The sequence below is a fragment of the Peromyscus leucopus genome, chromosome 1, assembly GCF_004664715.2.
Source record: "Peromyscus leucopus breed LL Stock chromosome 1, UCI_PerLeu_2.1, whole genome shotgun sequence".
NCBI lineage: Eukaryota > Metazoa > Chordata > Mammalia > Rodentia > Cricetidae > Peromyscus > Peromyscus leucopus.
In genome coordinates this window covers 153496661-153519328 of record NC_051063.1, presented here as the reverse complement: position 1 = coordinate 153519328, position 22668 = coordinate 153496661, and the positions used below count along the sequence as shown (strand labels likewise).

At 40.3% G+C, this 22668-nt stretch overlaps 1 protein-coding gene across 1 annotated transcript in view; it reads right to left on the bottom strand.

Moving 5' to 3' along the window:
- Positions 1-217: 217 nt before the first annotated feature.
- Zdhhc13 (zinc finger DHHC-type palmitoyltransferase 13) overlaps positions 218-22668 on the bottom strand; it is a 45956-nt gene continuing 23505 nt past the window's right edge. The window contains exons 10-17 of the mRNA XM_028880147.2: positions 22189-22289; positions 16414-16538; positions 15522-15584; positions 14784-14877; positions 13050-13133; positions 9014-9171; positions 6653-6750; positions 218-788 (exon numbers count right to left, since the gene is read on the bottom strand). Of these exons, the coding sequence (XP_028735980.1) occupies positions 650-788; positions 6653-6750; positions 9014-9171; positions 13050-13133; positions 14784-14877; positions 15522-15584; positions 16414-16538; positions 22189-22289 (862 nt within the window). The 3' untranslated portion in view covers positions 218-649. The remainder of the gene's footprint in view (positions 789-6652; positions 6751-9013; positions 9172-13049; positions 13134-14783; positions 14878-15521; positions 15585-16413; positions 16539-22188; positions 22290-22668) is intronic.

Below are 22668 nucleotides of genomic sequence, written 5' to 3'. Positions count from 1 at the left end.
ATCACCAATCAACTAATATGTTAATGGCACTGGGTAAAAATTGAGATGAATATTGAAGACCTCATGTATTCAAATTCTAAGAGGAAAATTAAGTTAAACATTGCTTACTGGCATCAACAGTAATTTCAACTCATTCTTAAAATCATGAATTAGTTTTCTTATGTCTGTCAACCTGTCTTCTCAAGATTCTACACAAGTTAAGCATCAGAAATACGTCTCAAGTATAAAAAAATGTTTTTATTAAGTGTGAAAGCAAAACAAGTACATCTATTTAAATACTCTTTACATATTTATAGATACAATAAAGACAAATAACTTATCAAAAATTACAAGTTTTAAGAGTACTATTTTTAAAAAGTCAATACAGTATCTGAAAATACTCTATTTTATCCATAATCAGTGACTATTATGTTTTGTTTTTTTTTAAAGTAACTCAAGTTCTTGGGGAAAATATGGAAGATTTTAAGGATGTCTGCCAGAATGCTCAGTAACAGGCCCTCATTCTAGGTCTGACAGAGGGTACGCACTTGCTGAGGACTGTGTTTGAAAGTTTTGAACTGTGGTGAGCTCAACATCTCACTTCACTTTCAGACCTCACAGCACCAACATAAACAAAAACAAGTCAAAGTGTGTTTTGAGGTGCTTTTCTTCATACGGAGCGAAGAACTTTCTCTTTCGCTGGGTGGAAAACCATGGTATACTGGGATGTCCAATCTATTATGCAGGGCTTCACTAAGCCAAAGCAGCCACACTGAAAGAAATCTGCCAGGTTCTGTGTGAATCCAAGGCTGTCAAGAAAAGAAGAGAAGACGGTTTTCTGTGTTGCTCCTGACAAGCATTCACCCAAATTGTAGGTGATCACTGAGCATCTGTGACACCACACCCTTGAGGACTTTGTGGAAAGTTGAAGGTAAGCGGCAGCTCCTGGTATGGAACCCTAAAGCTGAAACTCCATTTATGATACATTGACAGCCTCTTACTTCCCAAGTTCAACCCTTTCGAGATACCCCTCCGACCAGAGGTCCACATTCACTCTCCTCATTTTTATATTCAAGACAATGCTCAGTGACCTCAGGATCTACTTCCCCACACCCATCTCTGCAAACCTCCCACTCCTAGGTTGGCTGTTTTTCCAAGATTGTGAACTGCAGGCCTGGAACACACATTTCCTCACCCTTACCTCCTGCTGATTCTCAAGGTCCAGCCAATATCCATAATCTTCCTAGAGCCTCCATGACTGTAACTATCTTCTGCAACACCTTTTCTCCATCAAATTCCTGAAACAGTTCTATCTTACTCCAGCACAGGGAATACTGAACTTTAATGCACACACCTATGCCCTATCTTTTATGCTAAAGCCAATCTACACATACAAACTGTGTATGCAGCACCTCGACCATGCTGCTGTTAGATGGTTGTGATCTACATGAGCAGCAAGCTGTAGTTAGTAAAGGATTAACCTAATCAGAGAGCGACTTTCCAGAAGAGGGCTGCAAGTGTAGGACTGTGTTGTGGGATAATCTTTTTGTACACTGTGAAGATATGTCTCTACCTAAGGCATTTTCTGATTGGTTTAATAAAGAGCTGAATGGTCAATAGCTAGGTAGGAGAGAATAGGTGGGACTTCTAGGGAGAGAAAGGAACTCAGGAAGAATCAGAGGCATGTGGATTTTTGCCAGGCAGACAAAGAGGGAGTTGGATGTACAGTATGAAGGAGAAGTAACAAGCCACATGGCACAATACAGATTAATATAAACAGGTTAATTTAAGTTATAAGAGCTAGTTGTGGCCAGACCTGCCCCTCCTCCTTGCACCAAGGCACCTGCTATGCCAGCCTGTGTTGACTACCCAAGGGAGGCCTTTCCCTCTGAGGTGGGGATGGGGGTGGGATGAGGGTAGGTGGGGAGGAGTGGAAGAAGGGAAGGGAGGCAGAACAGGGGTTGGTATGTAAAAGGAAAGAAAATTTTTTTTAAAGGAAAGAAAAAAAAGAGCTAGTTGTGAATTGCTGTGGGATGTCTTTTTGTATGCTGTGAATATGTGTGGCTCCCACTGGATAATAAATAAAGCTGTTTTGGCTTATAGCAAGAAAGATTACAGGTAGGAAGGAAATCCAAGCAGAGATACAGAGAGAAGGGCAGAGTCCCAGAAATGACAGCAAGAGTTTCCACCTAAAATCTGAGAGAACTTACTAAAATGGAGCTAAGAGCAGCTTCTTGGTTTGTATGCCCCATGGGGGCCATGATACAGAGATGCCGCTGTACAGAAATGCTCTGGCATTCGAGCTTGAGCACAGCATGGTGGATTCCCACTGCAGTACACAGAGGCACCTCCAAGACATACACAGTACTGCAAGGCGGATTTAGATTTTACTAGTACAGACCAAAAAAAAAAAAAAAAAGGGTTTCTGGGCTACATGCTGCTTGATGGAGGCACAGATCCACTGCTTCCCAGAGTTGGTGGTAAGCATGGCTCCCAGAGCTGGAGTGTTGGAGCCCATTTTTCCTATTGGCTTTACCCAGCAGGTCTGCATAGAGAGGATGGTTGGACCTCAGGCCTGAGTGCAGGTGTCTGAGATGGTGTGAACTTGGCTGTGCTGGAGGGAAGTCTTTTGCTCCACTCCTTGGCATTCCTTTAAATACCCTAGGGCAGAGACAGTTAATGCCTGATGGATTAGGATCTAGGCCCTCCCAAGTTTATCCTGTATTTTCTATCTGTTTCTCTCCCCTCTATCCTTCTATTTAATATTTCCTGCTGTTTCTACTCAAGAGTACTCTGGGGAAATGTAGGGGTGAGGGATGCCCCCCCCCATTGGAGGTAAATGTACCTCCGCCATATTGAAAACTCAAGCAGGGAAGAACCAGCAGCCAGGGCTGCCACTTCGGTCCTAGCCACACTGCAGTTTAAATCAATGGTCAAAAAATGATTACAAATACACAATAAGAATACATATAGATAGAATAAAACTCTAAACGTTTATATTATGTGTAAAAGGCATAGGCTTGAGAGAGAGAAGAGAAAGGATATAGTTATAAAAATAAAGTCTTAAAAAGTAATATATAAAAATATAATAAGCCACATTAAGATGGAAATTACAGAGAGTCTGGATTATGTTGTCCTTGGGATTTTTAACTAGATAGAGATATTTGATTATAAAGGCTGCTGAACTAAGCATATATATATATTATAAAGGTATCTTGACTTCAAAATTTGGGTCTAAGGATATGTTGCTTTGGAAAGAGGTTCTACTTTTGTTTCCACAGAAGTTGAGAAGCCATGGATTCCTTCCAGGTTAATATGTTTCATCAAGAAGACTCCCTGAGAGGTCTCTAGATTACCCAACATCCAAAACAGCATCAAGGCAATTGGTTGAGATGATCCAGCCTCACATACTACACCAGTCAGGACAGATTAACAGCATCCCAAATCAGCAGGAAGTAGCCTAAAATACTATGCTCACATTCCCAAAAAATAGATTATGGGTGCTTGTTTGTCTTTGTTTAGGGGTTTGGTTACAAATTGTTACTGGTCATAGTTAATCTCTTTCTAAAGCAAGTGGGATATAATATAAAAATGAAAGGACAAAAAGGTAGATTATTGAATCTACTTTAATCCAAAAAACAACTATTAATCTTACATATCTTACATTACTATGGATTTTAGTTTACTGATACAAATTTAAAGTTAATTTTGTTAAACTGTATATATATTTCTACTCTTGTTTAAGGTATTATGTTTATGCAACTCATTTAAAATTGTACTATATCGGGGCTGTGGCGACGCTTTAATCCAGCACTCGGAGAGAGCAGCGGATCTCTGTGAGTCAGACAGCTGGCTACAAGTAGTTCCAAAAAGGCGCAAATACAAAGAAACCTGTCTTGAAAAACCAAAAAAAAAAAAAAAAAATTGTAATATATCATTAAGAAATACAGATTAATAGTCATCTATGATAATCAAACTTATAGTCTTATTAAGTTTTTTAGGTATACAAATGTATTTCAATTAGATAGATAATCTTCAAACACTTCAAAGACCTATAAAATATGACATTTAAAAATGTTTTAAAAACTTAGATTTTTCTGGACAGTAAGACACATATGCTCCTGGCAGCACCAATTACTTCAAAGAGGAAGATGGGCATCGAAAACACTCCATATGAAGTTTGCTTTCTTTATGGCAAAAGGTAGCCATTTGGGCAAGAAATTGCTCTTGCCTGGACTGCTTGACAGTATGTTATATAAACTGGACATACAGGACCCATAGGAAGATGACCACTCAACTTTGTACGGTGAGATGATCCTTCAGGTTCTTGCTTCACATAAGAAACTGCCAGAAATTCTATAGGACACAGGGAGAAGAGACTGAGGAACTCTGCCAGAATGGGTGGAACAGTCCTTAAAATTTCCTGCTTCACTGAAAGCTATGCCAGAGACTTTAGGTCTGTAGGCTGAAGATGGATGCCCCAATGTTGCAGAGGAACTTTGGATGACTGTCCAGGCAGCCAGATGTCTCTGTCATTTCTAGAATTATGGTAGTTGCTTGCAATGCACTTCCTGTTTACTCAGGTAATATTATATCCTTCTGAGTCTTTGAATAAGCTGAAGACTAGATAGTTATAATTTTCCTTAGTCATGATAAAAGATAAAATAGAGATAAAACTTGAGACTCACAAAAATAGGATAGATGATAGAGTATTTTCTTTAATTTTGCCAAATACAAATAGACTAAATATTGTAACTGTAATTCTTGCTTGATAACTGTTTTGTTATATATAACTTTACTATGTTAAAGTTAAAATCTTCCTTTTTGACTAGACAGAAATGGGAAAGTGCTATGGGATGTCTTTTTGTATGCTACAAATTTGTGTGGCTCCCATTGGATAATAAATAAAGCTGTTTGGGCCTATGGCAAGAAAGCTTACAGCCAGGCAGGAAATCCAAGCAGAGATATAGAGAGAAGAAGGATAAAGTGGGGAGAGATGCCAGCCGCTGCCCAAGGAGCAACAAGATGCCAGCAGATCGATAACACCATGGCCACGTGGCAAACATATAGATTAATTAATAGGGATGAGTTAATTTAAGATGAAAGAGCTAGCTAGCAAGAAGCTGAAGCCATAGCCCACATAGTTTGTAATTAATATAAACCTCTGAGTGATTATTTTATAAGTGGTTGTGGGACTGCAGGTAGGAGAGATTCATTTAGACTGCTGGGAAAGGCAGGACCGAAGAAATTTCAGGCTACGTGAACAAGCCTAAGCTAAGGCCAAGCATTCATAATTAATAAGTCTCCATGTCATTATTTGGGAACTGGCGGTCCAAAGAAAGTCTGACTACAGAACTGAATGACTGACAGTGGGGAGACATGTTGGGAATTACAGGGTCTAGCTCAAGATATGTTACTGAATAAAACTAACAAGAGGGCAAAGAAGTAAGATATTGATTTGGGTAAGAATTTGGAAGTTAGCCTCAAAGTGGCTCTAAAGTCTTTAGTTCCTTGGTCTTATGTTTTTATCAAATGAGCACTAGCTCTCTCTGGAAACTTCTCTAAGCCTCAGATATTGCTATTCTTCCCTTCTCTAAGAGACCCTGCCTCTCTACCTCTCTTCTACCTCTGTCACAAGAATCCTATACTTTAAGAGCTCTCCTCCCCTCCTTTTTTTAAGGCAAGGTCTTACATACCAAGACCCTACCTGGCCTAAAACTAGGTAGACCAGACTAGACTTGAACTCAGAGATTCATCTGCCTCTGCCTCCTGAGTATTGGGATTAAGGCATGTACCATCACCTCTGGCCTGCTTGTAGACATCAACGGAGTAAATATTCATTCCTCTAGCTAAACCACCAAGATACAGACTTATGACTGCCAGTCTCAAGTGATCATCACCAGCTTTACACTACTCTCCACACCTCATTGGAGCCATCTCTTCTCCCCTCCATAAATTCACACTGTAACATCAAACCAGTCCCTGATTCCCTTGTCTAACAGCCTGACACCATGAGCAGGCTTTGAAACAGACGGCCACTGAGATATGCTCTGAGTGCTCAAATCCCTTGAGGGCTCTGGGTCACCTCTGCCACGGCCTCAGCCTCCAAGACACTGGCGGCAGGGAGATAAGCTTCAAAGCCTGGTCTTTCACACCACAAGCTCAGAGTTCCTACAAAGCATTCTTAACTTTAAAATTGAGGACAGGTTTTACAGAGCCAATGTTCTAAAAATCTAGCTTCTCTCTGACAAAGGTGGGCGTGTTACACAGAGAATTAAAAGAATAATTGGGGCTTGAAAGCCATGTTAAAGTTCTGGCAAAGCACACTACCCAATGCTTTCTACAGAACCTTGTGGCTGGCTTGTCAGCCACATGCTTAATTATCTCATGCTGACTCCTTGCCAGCAACACACAACCTTGTGATCACTTGGTTCAACTGGAGGGTCCCCATCTTGGCAAAACTTCAAAGTAACTTATATTTGTGCTGAGTCTAGTAGACTAAATTTCTGACCCCACTGGGCATGCAACCTTATCACTTAAAACCTAACACTGAGACTTCCAAGAAAGACAGGCTCGGTTCCAGCAGATAGTAAGTCAGAGAATGGAATTAGGTCAAGAAATCAGTGGCTGGGAATCTTCCAAGGACTTGGTGACCAGACCAGAATTCACTTACTTATATGGTGTCTTCCTGAGAGATAATGTCTGTTTCATGTGCCTGCTCTGTTTTAACAGGCTGATTCTCTCATGGGAGGTTAGGCCCAGAAATGCAATCTGAAAAAGATGGAGGTTCATCAAGAGTTACATCTTAAAAGTGCATTCTAGGATGGTGGTAAACATTTAGTACTCATCAAAGACTATATCCCCCAGACTTCTAGCTAAAGATCACATTAAGGACAAAGATTCACAAGGTTAAACTATATTTCCTCTTGTAAAATATAATGGCTAGACTGAATTTTAGTAATACTCAAGAAACCACTGTACATTGACTCAGAACAATGAAATCACTTTTCACTATAGCCATGTCTTGGGGCCACATTTAGATTTTAACACAGGAACACACATCTCTTGAACAACTGAAATAGGGTAAGGCATTATCAGTATAGTTATCAGTTTCTGAGTTCTTCTGAACTATTCTTTAATAAAGTGACAAAGAAAAAAGTTATACACTAAAGGGAAGAATAGCCAATACATAAACTTGAAGAGTAAGGACTAAGATGATTAAGAAACTCTTAAATCACAACAGTTCACATGGCTAGCTCATCTAAACCTTAAAACACCTTGTGTCAATTTCCAGTGTGTATAATGGAGTGATCACAGCATCCTCATTATTCTATGTTGAGGATCTGAGATAACATATCTAAGACATATGCTAAGGTTGAGAGAGGTGAAATAAGTGGTCCAAGGCCACAGAGCTGAGAGAGAGGCAGACTTGGGACTGGCAGGTCAGTGTGAGACACAGCTTCTGCTCCCAACCATTAGCCTGCATGCTCAGTTTGATTTAATGCAGTTAAAGCCATCTTACATCAGGGTGTCTAGGAAATCAAAGTTTTCAGAGAACTGGGTTGTTTTGTTCCTTAAATAAACAATTGGCGGCGTGTGCGCACGCCTTTATCCAGCACTCGGGAGCAGGCGGATCGCTGTGAGTTCGAGCCAGCCTGGCTACCAAGTGAGCTCAGAAAGGCGCAAAACTACGCAGAGAAACCCTGTCTCGAAAAAGCCAAAAAAAAAAAAAAAAAACAATTGGGAGATTCTTGCTTGTGAAAATTATCTGAAACCTTTAGTCTATTTTCTTCCTTAGTACAGACAAATACATCAGTCTTTCTTTAAAATTAGTGCTACCATGTTGTTTTGGAGACAGGTCTTGTTTTGTAGCCCAAGCTGGCCTTTAACTTCTAATTCTCATGTTTTAACCTCTTGGGAGCTTGCATGAGAGTTGTGAGGACTCCATGCCCACCTTAGCTATTAAGGGTGTCTGAGCCTCATATATTACCTTATCACTAGGCCTCTGGTCAGAGGTGAGGCTGCTACCTTTGTTAGACTTTGCTTCCCTATCCATAACATAGAGCTACTACTCTGGTATTCTCCCTACCTCAAGTGTTCATGATGAATTAGATGTATAAATGCTTTGGAAAACGTACTTATAAACTGAGTATTAACATGTGAGTACTCACTGGTAATACTGATTCTTACTCCCTGAACTGCTGACATCAGGAGGATAGAGACAGATGTTCAGTTTCATCAGTGTTAACGCCTTTCCTTAGCATTTCCTGACTCCTTTCACTTGTCCTCTTACTTCTATCATTATTTTCCTCATAAAAGTAGAATCTGCTCTGTTTTTTTTGAATAATATTCGAAACCCTAGTGTTACAGTAACTGCCTTATACTGATTACTGTTGCCCACTCCATGCAGACAGGCCACAGCAATGGGGCACAGCACAGGGCAGGAAGCTCTGCAGAAAGCTGAAGCTGCTACTGCCCTGGCATGTGAACTTTCTAAACAAGTGGTTACCCTGTCCATTGGTTAGTGGCCTGTCTTTCATCTTCCCCCCTCTTGCATCTACCTAAGAACTGTATAAGACAACAGAATTGGAAGAACTGAAGGAATTAACTGCTTTGCATTTGTGCAAAACTTTACAGTTTATATCATGTTTTCATACACTATATGGCTTAAATGTAAGAAGAAAAGAACCCTGCATGGGACTGTTAGAAGAACTAAGTTTCCATTTCTGATTCTGCCACTCACTGAGTGACTTTGGGCAACTCAATTCACCTCTCTGTACCATAAATTAAAAGGTCAGATTAGACCATTCCTGAGTAGGTACAGCCTCAGCAAGCAACCTTTAAGCTGCCTGTGAGAACAGATGGACTTTATTATCCTCATTTACAGACAAGGAAACCTAAAACTGAAGAGTGAGAGATGACATGCTAGACTTACAGAAGGTGCCCTGGAGCTAGTCTTCTGATTTTTAAAGTCAAGTCTTTCTACCCAGCTATGAGTCCCTGAAAATTTCATTCAGAGTCATAGTAAGAATACCTGAAAGAGTTGATTTATTAATAAAAATGTTGACCATGAGAAATGGAAAGCTGCTAGCAAGAAGATATACAAAACCCAGGGAGAACAGGCCACTATCTGACTGAGGTAGGTCCATAGTCCATCTTCCTTGAACGTTGTGGCACAATGATTTGACCAGTCTGTAAATCCAAAGGAAGGGAAAAAGCATTATTATCAATGACAAAAAGTTAGCTATCTTCCAAAAAGATAAAATTACATAGTTCTACTTAGGGAGAAATGAGAGACAATAGCACAGATCAGAATTTAACTTTAGGGATGGAATGGAGAGTATCCTTAGTTTGTGTATGGTCCTTGGTCCCAGCTCCAAGCTCAAAAGCAAAGCAAAACAAACAAAAACAAAAGCAGAAATTCAACTTTAGGAATTTATTTTCTAAATGCAGCTCACATACTGGGGGTGAGAACGGGGACCTCAGTGGTGGTAAGGCTTTGACTGGTACCACATCAGCAGTTAACAATGACAGGATTAAAATAAAAAGGGCCTGGAAAAAAACTTCACTATAAACAGCATACTCAGCATAAAATACACTGGCCAGAATTTTTTAAGGGTCTGACAATTGAGGATAATGACATCTAATAAAACGTAATCATTTAAGAAAGCTACCTTCTTCACTTTAAGGGAAGTTATGGATTGGGTACAGGATTAAATACAAATACTTACTGAAGGTTCAGATGACCAGGACTGCTGTGGGCATAATACATGAGCATCCAGATACCTTGAGGACACAATCTGTGATAGGGAGCCAGGCTTGGTGTACTTCTGCCATTGGCCTGACTCATAATTCTATCAAGAAAGGCCAGGGTAAAGGGCCTCACAGACATACCGGTCTAACACAAGAATACAGAGCAAGACTCAAACAGTCACTGCCCACTTTCTCCTCCAGGATATCTACATGACAATTAAAAGAGGCTTTCACTGTGGCCACGATTCTAACCCTTAACCCATGAACTGAGAGCAGCAGCAAGGGGAAAACAGGTAGGAGGCAGCAGAAACAAGGGAACGTTTTCAAGGTCATGAGGCTCACAGGCACCACAACAGTACATAAAGGTAGACTACTTCTGAAGTGAAAATTCTGTAGATTTTCACTTCGATGTTCCAAAGCCCTCTGACAATTTGTAAGCAGTTTCAGACATTCTCCCAAAGCAGCATGAGCATCTCTTGAGACAGGAAGAAAATGAGTTCAAGACTGTCCCTTTTAGTCTTGAATATCTATTTTTCCCCCTTTTGATTCCTAACCATCTTTCATGAATATATGCCTAAAGCACTTTAAGAGCCGAGTAACAATCAAGGTGACACATTAAAGCAAATGATACATTTTAGAGCTTCTCATTAGGATAGCAAAAGAAGAGGCATCCTATGCACTTGATGGAAAAAAGAAAGAAAATAATTTCCACAGCAGGTGGAAGAAACAGCTGTTGGATGGGGAGAATATCTAGCTTCTTTTAGCTTATGGATTTCTACTGCTTCCTCCTGGGAATTTTTTTTTTTCTTTTAATAACAGCATGACCTACAGTGAAGCGCTCACATTGACTTCAGATTTAGTATCAAAGATATGGCTGCAATGGTCATCTACATTACCTTATGCAAGGTAACAATTTAATCCATGCTAATGTAGCCTTCCTAGGTAGGCTATGGTTAATGACAAGGAACTCCCCCACCCACTTTCTTTATTGAAAACAGATTTTCTTTTCCTCACATATCTTGATTATGGTCCTGCCCCTTTACTCCTCCTAATTCTTCCCACCTCCCCTCCATCTAAATCTAGCCCCTTTCATGACAGGGAATTCTTATTGTTCCAGGCCAATCATTCTCATCTTTAGGTAGCTCTGATATTTACATAGCCCTTCCTGATATGATGTAATGCTTTCTCCATATAACCTGTAGGATGATGACTTTCTGATTCACTTTTTCTACTCTCAAATAGTCCTCACACAAGATGAAGTGGATGGAGGCTGTGCTGAGAAAGCAGCAGCTGGTAGTGGTCATATGAAAAGGGTATGTAGCACAACTCTAGTAATAACAATATGAGTGGTAAACAAAGGAGGTGAGGTGGCAAGGAGGCCTTGTTAAGAGAAATGGAGCACAAGCTTGTGTTTACTGTCTGGAAAAAAATGACAAATGACACAAATACCGTCATCAATGACAAGTATGCTCAGCTGGTCTACAGAATTTAAGTCAATATAACTCCTCACAAATGAAATATCGTATGAAAACTGGTCAAAGTCAGAAAAAGAAAACAATGAAGGGAAAGAATAAATATGTGTCATAAAACCAACTTGGAAAGACTGAACGTGATGGAAAACTGCTGCTGTCCTTATCAACATGGTGTTGTGCTGGACTTCAACAGCAAATAATGTGACTATTTTTAGTGAGGAGAAAAAAGGTTGGTACGAAGTCTGGCTCCTTTCTGCTAGGATCAAGTCCAAGAGACAAGCTGGTCCCTGGGCCAACTTACAAGGCTTCCAAGAACAGGTTTCATTTTCAGGCCTTAGAGGGTAGCTGTCGGAGAAGCTCGGTTAAGGTCTTGCCTACTCCTTGTTACAAGACACATCTATGATGGTAAAATGCTCAGGGCTGCTGTGGATTTGGCTAAGAACTGACCTGTTTGAGCTGGCCATGGTTATGTTCTATAAAGCATTCTCTAGGGAACAGGCAGCCAACGTGTCAGAAGGGAAGTCTAAGATGGAATAAGCGCACGAAGAGCTGTCTTATGCTAGTGACTGGCTTAGTTGTTTAAGGCTGTTGCTGCCAAGTCGCCTGACCCGAGTTTGATCCCGTTATCTCCCCACACAAACAAATAAATGTGAGACGACAAAAACACCCCCCCCCAATGCCTTAAATTAAAAAAAAAAAACGGATAGAAGTGAGGATGATGGAAAGAGGAGACAGCATGAGAGGACAAGCATGCTAGGGTTTGGAATTCGGAGGCCAAAAGAAAACATTGTTTCTGAAGACTTCAGCTCACAGCAATAAGCTAGAATATCAGTGGCACAAAACAGAGGGGGAGAGCAGATATGAAAATATTAGGAGTCAAGACCATATCTAAATTTTCCCAGTCTTCAAAATACATAAACAACAAATAGTTAAAGCCCAAAGTTCAAATAAATATGACAATAAATAAATACTAGCACTACAGGTTCTTCCCCTAGGAAGTATGAAGAGTGTAGTCACACAATTTTTATGAGCTCACCAACATCATTTACGCTTCAGTTTAAACCCTGTCCTTCATCAGTCACCTTAGAACAGCACTGCATGACACACCTAGGCATCTTTAAGAACGCTACTCAAGGTTATTTCTCTTCTAGGACTACAGAACAAGTGAGCCAATGTTCTCTTCCCAATTTCTCCTCTTTGGCAGCTTCCCCCTCTGTTCTCAATCTCAGTGTGATTCTTCTCCAATGGCCTGCACTCTGAGAGCCTTCTCTTCAATTTGCTGTGACCACTGTCCTTCAACCTCTCCACCATCAGCCTCTTCTTTTCTCGTCTCATTTACTCACTACCTCCTGCTTTGCACTCAGGCAGCTGGTTTCTCTTCACAGGCAGCCAAGTCTACACTCACATAATGAGTATCTATTCTGACCACTCAAATTCATCCAGGTACTCTTTTCAAGTACTGCAGAGTCACCTCTTTTTACACTTCTTTTTTTTTCCTTTTAAAATATATTTATTTATTTTATGTATATGAGTGACCTGTCTTCATGCACACCAGAAGAGGGAATCAGATCACATTACAGATGGTTGGGAGCTACCATGTGGTTGCTGGGAACTGAATTCAGGACCTTTGGAAGAGCAGCCAGTGCTCTAAACTGTTGGGCCATCTCTCCAAACCCCTCTTCTTACACTTCTTGCAGCTTTCCAGTGTGAAGAGTTTTAAAGGCCCCACTTCATTCTTTCACTAGGGGTATGCTTTACACACTGGCCAGAGTGTGGCAGACAAGGGCTCACAAGGAAAAGACCTGGGTAAGGGTGCATGAGTTTGTAAGAAACATTTATACTTACAGACAAAAGATCCATAAATGATCCAGTCACATACCATGGAAAGGGAAAGCAAGAAGAAGATGTAGTGATGATGGTTGCCAAAACCTGCACCAGAAAAAAAGAAAACATAATTAATATTTTCTTTTCCTAATGATTCCCCAGATAAGACTACTTTTCTGTGAAAAACCTTCAAAGTAAAACAGAAACAAGGCTTACTTTGCTTTTGAATACTACTAAACCAGACAGTTCTGATAAGACCATCAGATGTCCATGTTAAATAATATTCCAAACTAGCCTAAAAGAAGACAGTTTGCATAGAGCAAAGTTAACTAGGCAAACCCAGCTTTGGACTGGCCTACAATGCTAGTTGGAAGTAGCAGGTGAAATCACATCTGGTCCCATTCCATGGAATGTGTTTAAGTACAACCTACCGACATCCAAGACTAACTTGAAAGAGAACAGAAACAGCAAATCTGAAGAGCAGCAAGTACATAATCTGCCTTGCTGGACACTAGACATGGAAACGTGGGGAAAACATGGCCTACAAATAGAAGGGGTGAGAGGTACCAGGCAACCAAATCCCTCCTACAATGTGTTAGCTGCTTGACGGTAGAGGTGGGAGCACTTTGGTGCTAACAACATAAATGCTCCTCAGTTACCACTATCAGTCTCATTCTCCTCTGAAGTAACAATATTAAGTAGCATCAACACCCACTCCAACAAGATCTTTGTTTATAATTACTAGTTATGTTACTGTAGCCAAAGTCACTGGATTTTCTCTGATCCTTCAGTCTCACTTATAATAGCAAGAGGAGATAAGACCTCCTCTCACTTCATAGACCTGTGGTAACCAAACAGGCCTATGCATGTGGAAACACTGTCAAATGCAATTTGATAAGCACAGACAGTAGATGGACCCATTAGACTGTTTCCTTGCTCCATTCAGTCAGGCTGGCATAATGCCAACCACCTAATCTTTATGACAGAATGGGGCTTGGGAAGATTGGGACCCCAGGAATCATTCCACCACCTTTCACAGGAGGAGAAGAGAACATCAGAATGTATCACAGTAATCTGTCTGACCTGAAGCCTCAAGTTCCTCAGGGGGATAAAGCAGATCACTACTGAAATCCCTTATAGCTGCTTCTGTTAACTCTGGTTCTGTCTCCTACCTGAGCACTAAAGGAGGCACGTGGAGAAGTAAGTAAGAAAAGTAAGTCATGACCGGTGGTGGTGGTGGTGGTGCACGCCTTTGATCCCAGCACTTGGAGGCAGAGGCAGGCGGATCTCTGTGAGTTCAAGGCCAGTCTGGTCTCCAAAGCAAGTTCCAGAAAAGGCACAAGGCTACATAGAGAAACCCTGTCTCAAAAAACCAAAAAAAAAAAAAAAAAAAGAAAAGTAAGTCACAACTTAAGAAATGAGTGTGACATTTGGAGTAGAAAACGAATACTACAAAATGATCTGAATTATTTATACCCTTTGCTCTGAAATGTAAATAGTAACAACCTCATAGTTATGCTCTGATGATCAAATCAGACACCATATAAGAAAATATTTCATAAACTCTAAAATATTACACAGATTACAATAGCTGTCATTAACAATCGGTTCATCATTTCCCCAAGTCTTAACTGTAAAGATTCTTGAAGAGGAACCACAAAATGAAGACCTTGGATGGCTTTCCATTTCTTTCTGAGTCATAACTGAACATACTTAACTTCACCACAGAGGTAAGTAAAAGATTAAGTCTCTCACCTACGCAGCGTCCAGTCCAGAAGCAGTGCTGATCAAATCGAGCCACACAAGAGTTGCATACATGGCAATGGAGTGACCTTAAAGGCTTCCGTATCTGAGGGCAATTAAGAGAGGCCTAAGTAAAAACGGTCTTTGGCAACAGATCATAAGCAAAACTTGAATCTTATGTCATAGAAGACTGGTCCAATAATCCTAACGAGGTGACTCACTCACACAGCTCTGAAAGGCTGGACTAATATTTAGGTCTGCACATGAAGGGAAGAAGCCTTCACTGGGAGAGACCTGAATTCAGACCCTGTTCACACTGGGTAAGGAGAACTCAGGCAGTGACACATTCAGCACTGGAGTAAGAAAATGGAGATCTTGGTTCTATTTCAGGCTCTTCTAATCATTTACTTTCTTCTTCTAAGCCTCAACTCAACTGCAAAACAGGAGGTTCCTGTTTGTAGTTTTGAGACGATAAGGTGCCTCTGACTTAATGAATTCTAACATATACTTCATGACAGGAAAAGCAAATAAAAGCATTATGGATAATTTACAAAGAGAATAACCTCAGGGAGCTTAATGAGATTATAAATATTCTTTCATATGCTCACAGTGGAAAACTGGTCTGACAGTAATATAAAATTAGAACCAGGGCAAAAAGTACATACACATGCCATGAAGATCTGACAAGCGCTTACATAAGCAATGCTACTAAGAAGTATAGAAAACAAAGTATTAACAGAAAAGACTCACAAGACACGATGTGCAAAATGTCCTGAAGTCCAGACAGCCAGTCTCTGCAAGGGTGACAATATTCTGAAAGACAAAAATCTGACCTTAGGGTGCATTTGACTGGACAGTGTTATGCATGGTCATGTGCCATCCTCACAGCTTTCATTCCGCTTCCAGCTTCAGAAGTAGCCAGAGTAGCCATTTGGAATACTTCCCACACAACCATTCTGTTCTTGAAATAATATGACTTTTCAAGGTGTTCTTTCACGCAGCAGCCAAGAAATCTGTATAAAAATTATACTCCCACACCCCTACCACCTTCTATCAAATGGCATGCATCTCCTAGTTATAGCCTGCTAGGACAAAGAAACACACACCCACACATCCACCACTCATCAAAAAAAAAAAAAACAAAGTTCATGGATAAGCACCCAAACTTATGGCTACAAGCACAAGGCCTGGGTCTTTTAGGACAAGCCTTAAGTAGCAGAAGACAACGGTCTCCCTTACTTCTAAAACTCCAGAAGCAACTGCAAAGAGGCCATGTCTCTGGCAACCTGACACTTGAGGAAGGAAAGGGGATATCTCCTCAGCTCTTCGGGAGGAGGAACTCACTAAACCCCAACTTCACGGAGGCAGGCACTCTAGACAAAAGACACTAATCTAAAATAGTAATGAAGTGGGAGATCTAAGAACAAAAATCAATTCTGAAAAAGTCTGGTAGTGTATCACTTTTTGAGAAAATGGATGTTTCTAAAAACTTAAGTGTAACTGTGTAGGAATCCCATTTTGATGATCTAATCAGCTCACATTTACACTGTATCTATTAAGGGCCAGGCACTACAGATGCAGCCATATCAAAGGCCAACATGGCTGTGACTCTCAGAAAAAGACAGAACAAAAAAAGACTTACCACTTTCCTTTCTTCCTCAGAAGCCTTAGTGAAGCCTGGATCAGTTGCCCAAGTCTTGTAGAAAAAATAGAGAAAGGCTATGACGCTGAAAATGAAAGCAAAATAGAAAGGGCTGCCTGCTACATGTTGAAGTTATGTTAAGGAACACATTAGACCGCTACTGAGAAAGCATCAATGTGTGATGTATCAAATGCTATCATTGTTCCTCTGAACCTCTCTTTCCTGCAATCTGCCTCAACTATACATACCACCCACCCGAAATAACCCTGTTCCATGTTCTGATTCTATGGAAGTCCGCTCCTAATTAGTCAGAACCACTGAGTCTTCATTATTGAGGCCCACTGTGAATACTAAAAGCTGCAGTCATTCTGGAGACTAGGAAACATCTAAGCCTCCCAAATTAAACTTCTCAAGTGTAACTGTGGGTTTCTTCAGATCATCAGAAAAATATTTTCTGATCACTTCCATAAGACCACTCAAAGAAACACAAGACTTGGGTCAGCGATTTCAATGTACTTTCCTGTAAAGTACATACTTGCCTGTATGAGTTTCCTACTGGAGAGTTTAGTAACCTGTCCTTTTAATTGTTCTGAATTAAAAATTGCCCTCCTTGCAAAATGAGTTCAAATTACACACTATTGAAAATATGAGTAAGTTTATGCTGAAAAAGATGACAAGACTAAAAACTGTCCACTTTAAAATGTTTTAAAGTGGTACTTCTTTTTTTTTTTTTTTTTTTTTTCCGAGACAGGGTTTCTCTTGTGTAGCTTTGCACCTTTCCTGGAACTCACTTGGTAGCCCAGGCTGGCCTCGAACTCACAGAGATCCGCCTGTCTCTGCCTCCCGAGTGCTGGGATTAAAGGCGTGCGCCACCACCGCCCAGCCTAAAGTGGTACTTCTTAAAAATACAAAGTACCATTTTTGCTACAGAGAAGAAACAGTATGCAGTAATAAGTCAATGAGACAGCAGTAAGCCTGACTGTGTCCAATGTAAATATTTTTGGCTTGACATAGTAACTATAGCCTTACAAGGTGTTTGTTACCAAGCTACCTTGTGTTAACTTTAGAACAGAAAAGGAGGCCATAAAACAGATGCTCAACTCTTACTATTCAAGTATGGTCCATTGACCAGCAATACTGGCTTGTTGCAAAAATTGAACTTTGAGCAAAATGCCAACACATGGAGGTCTGAGGCAGGGCTTTTTAAGTTGAAGCCAATCTAGCTACAAAGGGAGTTCTAGGTTAGCTTGAACTACTTAGTAAGACACTATCTCAAAGATCAAACCAAAATGAAACTAAATTGAAAGAAAGTGGGGAGGGAGGGAGCAAAAGAGGGAAGAGAAAAAGGATGGACAGGAAGGGAGGGACAGAAGGCAGACAGATAGGCAGCTAAGGTCAACTTCCGATCAGGCCACACAGACAGCACTAGACTGGATTTAAGTGCTCACCACAGGCTTCATCCCACAGTGAAGTTTGAGGAACACTGACCTAACCCAAAGACTAGCACCACATACCTGGTTCAGACAGGTGGAATGAATCCCGCTGGCTGACTGTGCTACCTAGTTTTATGTCAACTTGAGACAATTTAGAGTCATTTGGAAAGAGAGAACCTCAATTGAGATTGATGATTGATGTGGGAGGGCCCTGCCCTCTATGGTGTTACCAAGAGGCAGATGGTGCTGGTGCTATTAGAAAGCAGGTTGAGCAAGACAATAAACAGATCCCCTCCATGGCCTCTGGAGCAGTTCCTGACCCCAGGTTCCTGCCCTGACTTCCCTACAGGATGGACAAGAAGCTAAAAGCTGAAATAAACCCTTTCCTCTCCAAGTTGCTTTTGGTCATGGTGTTTATCACAGCAACAGAGGCCCTAACCAAGACACTTGTTTATCACAGTTAATATATAAGTGAGGCTAGTTTTAGGAAGGAGGTAGAGGCCAGATAAGTTGTATGAAACAGAATATTAACAAAGCTTATATTGAACGAAGGAAGAGCAACACTTCTAAAAGATACACAAAAGACAGCTTTTTGTTAAAAATTAGATGCAGTTTTTCTCCACTGAGTCCTGATAACTTACATGTTATAGTCTCAAAATTCATTTGGTTCAGTCACAGGGTATCCTGCAGAGTAAGCTGACTGAACCTGGTGTTTCCACTATAACTTTAAGACAAATCCTAGAAGCATCATTGGATTCCCCCTCCCAAATAAAGACAACTGCACTGTAACCCCTCACACGAAAGGCAAACAGATTCCTTGCTTCTGTGGTGACCACTAACACTCTCCACTGCTTCTTACTTCCAAAGCCACATGTTTAAAACGCCCAAGTTCTAATTGCCTTCAAGACTCAACTTGGTTCTCTCTCCTGCTTGTCTTTTCAGATTTGTAGAAAGACTTCACCTTTTCCCGAACCCAGAAATGCTCTTTATGGCATTTAGAGTTTAGAATACAGGTATCTGTAGATGTGCTGGCTTCCCTTGTAAGCTGGTGACTCTACTGAAGGTATAGGGCTAACACCTGCTCTCCTAGAACACGACCACCTGGCTTCATCCCTTGGATTCTGTATTCTACATTACTGATCTCCTTTAGATTTACCTGACATAAGCTTATTCCTGCATATGTTCAATACATTTATTTGGTAATGGCTCTAGAGTGACAATGATATTCCAAATGACCATCTCCCAGCATTTGAAATTGGGAAGCAGTGATGCTATCTCCAGGATAGCAGCAATACTGTTCCTTATATACCAGTTTACTAGTCATGCTCCTTTGCTTGTGTTTACCATTTTCTCCAAAAGAATAGAATTCAAGAGAGCAATGCACTTTGGGTACATACTGACCATTTCAGAGGACAGTTGTTGTCTTCTGCCTGGACACTCAAGCCCTTGTACTACTGCATCAGAGTAGAACAGCTTTCTTGACAGCTCAGTCACTAGCCACCCTGAACCATCATTCAAAGCTCCCAAGTCTCTCTCCCCTCTTTTCTTCTTCTTTTCCTCTCTGTCTGGTGCTAAGGATCAAATCCAGGGGTTTGTGCTTGACCTGTACTCACTGTGTAGCCCAGGCTAGCCTCAAGCTTTCCATTCTCCTATCTCATCACCCAAGCACTGGAATCACAGGCATGTATCAGTTCAGCAAGCTTCCAATTTTCTGCTATTTGATCTAAAAATTAAGTCATATTGACAGCTGACTCTGAAATCAAGAGGGCTTTACATGTATCCAGCTCTTAAACTTAAGTACAGCCAATATCATAAAGAAAGCATTCATGATTCATCATTTCTTTATCAAGTCTTAATTGTTGCTTGAATCATTATTAAGGTTCTCTTTCCTTTCATCCAGTCCTTCTCATAAAAGCCTAATATATTACTTACTGAACACACAAAAGAGACCTAAAGAAAAAGGTTACTGAGTTGTCCCTAAGACACAAAGTATTATTTATAAATATCAATTATGTAATGGGAACTATGTACAGCCCTTTAGACATCATAGCACAGTAATCCTTGTAGCCACCCCAAGAGCTTAGTACTGTTGTCCCCTACAGACAGAAAAACAGACTTGGTGAAGTCAAGTAACTTGCCCAATGGTACATGTAAACAAAAAGAAAAGGTCACCCTTGTTAGCATAGTGGTGAGTATCCCTGCCTATCTTGTGGAAGACTGGGGCTCAAATTCCTGACAGGGAGGAAAGCCAGCCTTTACACTGGGTGTAGTAGTGTGTGTCTATACTTAGGAGATGTATCTCAGTGAGTTTGAGGCTGGTCTCATCAACACAGCAAGTTCCAGGGCAGCTAGGACTACTAAATGAGACCTCATCTGAAACAAACAAAATAGGAAAAAGGTCCTGAAATTCAGAACCACGCTGCCTGCTAAGGAAGACAATATGCTTTCCACAAGGCTCTTGACCCTCTTTCCATAATAATCATGGGCTGTGGGACAGAAACTCCTGGTCAATCCTAACTGGCAGCCTGAGCAAGACAAGTCTAATTATTTAAGTGAGGTCTTAACAAGGCAAACCAGTAGCAAATCCACAGGGCAGTTCCAGCACCATGTAACATTCATCGTGGAAAACACTAACCTTGGGTGAGGTATGCCACCTACTGGCATATATGCCTTCACAGTAGCATGTTCAAATCGATGCCTCAATGTTCAGCATGTGAGTGATACATTCCACCATGTTCATCCTGACACCTTAAGATTCTATCTAGTATGAAAATCAATTCTCCTAACATAATATACCTTCACAAGTATCAAGCAGTTCTTAGTTACAGTCAAGTGAGGATTAATTTCTGTAGATGAGGTTAATAGACTACGATGGGATTATATGTCTTGTTAATTTTTGATTCTGCAAAACCAAAATAATCTGATGTGCAAAATTTGGAATAACTGAAGTTGCTTATATTAAAAAAAAATCATCAAAACCCCCAATTTCAAAAATTGTTCACTGACACAAAAGTATGAATCATTCCTTTTCAGTATAATGTCCACTGTCCTAGCATATATGAGCACTAGGTCATCTGTGAGTGATGTAGTAGAAACTGTGTTGACCTTAAATTAAGTGGTGATAAGAATCTAGTGTTAATTAAAACCCTCATCAAATCAGTAATTACAAGACAAAGGTTAGAGGTAATTTTTTTTTTAAAGCCTAGTGGCATCTATGGTATTTATGCCTTTCACTTAGTTTAAAGGAAAACAAACCATATAAGAAATAATGCTTAGAAATAATAAAACAGCATTCAAGCAAAAACATGGCACAATGGCTGTAGAAGTATGCACTCTAAAAACTCATATGCCTATCCCATTTATTCCTATGGGAAAGATTCTTAACTTTCTCATTTGCATTTCTTCAATAAGCACTCTCTTCTCTCCTTTCAGAAATATTACAAGAGACAGACACAGAAAGTAAGGTAATAAGCTAAAATGCACTTCTTCCCACCATACCTCCTCTTTCCCTGGCACATAGGCAGTGTGAAAACGGTTTTACAGGAAGAAAGAAGGAAGTCTGGAAAGAGATGGAAGCCTGGACATGTGCTCAGTGTTACAAATGTATATAATCCAAAGAGCAATCCCTCTTCAACTTCTAGTTGACTGAATCTGGCCATCCTCAAGAGGACCAGAGGACCATGCACTGAATTTAGACCTGGGTCCTTCTTCATGTAATAAGCATGATATAAGATGTATTTTCATTTGAACCACATGAGTAGGCCATGTAAGAAAAAAGTGGGCCATGACTTAAATTGTTAAGAGGACCAAGGACCAAGGACAAGGACAAAATGTGGTAAAGTACACATTAGGAATACGTTTCAGAAATCTGCTTCACATCTATTCAAAGCACACTTAATGTTGCTGAGAATCCCTGCCTGAGCCATTAGCTTTGAATTGCTTAGCATTACTGAGAAAGCCATATTTCCCCAAATCTCTCCCACATAGCCAATTTTGGTACCCAGAAGACTTATTCATCAATTGTAACTGCTCATCAAGTTAAAGGAACCATCTGACCTTGAAGTATCTCAAAACACCAACATACTGCTATGGGCCCAAGTAAAGCAACATGCATTATACTGTAATTCCTGGAAGGAAGGATACTAGAGACTAACGGCTGCATAGCACCAAGTAGATTTAACAGAATCAAGTATATTCAACATTAAGCTCAGCCAGAATATGTGAGTGCAAATACAAGTTGCATCACCTAGATTTTTTTTCCAATATCTAAGCTGTTAACAATAGCATTATTGATTTTTTAAAGTAAAACGAGATATGTGTTTCATTTAAGCTTAAAGGATATCAGGAAAGAACAAAATGAACCAAGTCATAAATATCCAAAAAATGGAACTTAGCAGAAAGACCGTTGGTAAGTACACAAGGTTCTTATAGCCAACCAAAAACCTAGAAAAAAAAAAGTAAGCATACAGTGTTAGTGCAGTAAGGTATTGGTATGATTTCATGTCAATTCAGTTCTAATTCCCCAATAACAATGACAAGTCACAGCAGCAGCAGCAGCAGCTTTCTCCCATTTATGTGTGTTTAATCTTTCACATTACAATAACTTTCTAAAAGCACACATTCCAGTTCTTCTCAGCTACTCATAATTATTTCATTCAAAACAATATATTTTCAGTGAATATTCTGTATTTTTTGTTTTTTTTTCGAGACAGGGTTTCGCTGTGTAGTTTTAGTGTCTGTCCTGGATCTCTCTCTGTAGACCAGGCTGGCCTCGAACTCACAGAGATCTGCTTGCCTCTGCCTCCCAAGTGCTGGGGTTAAA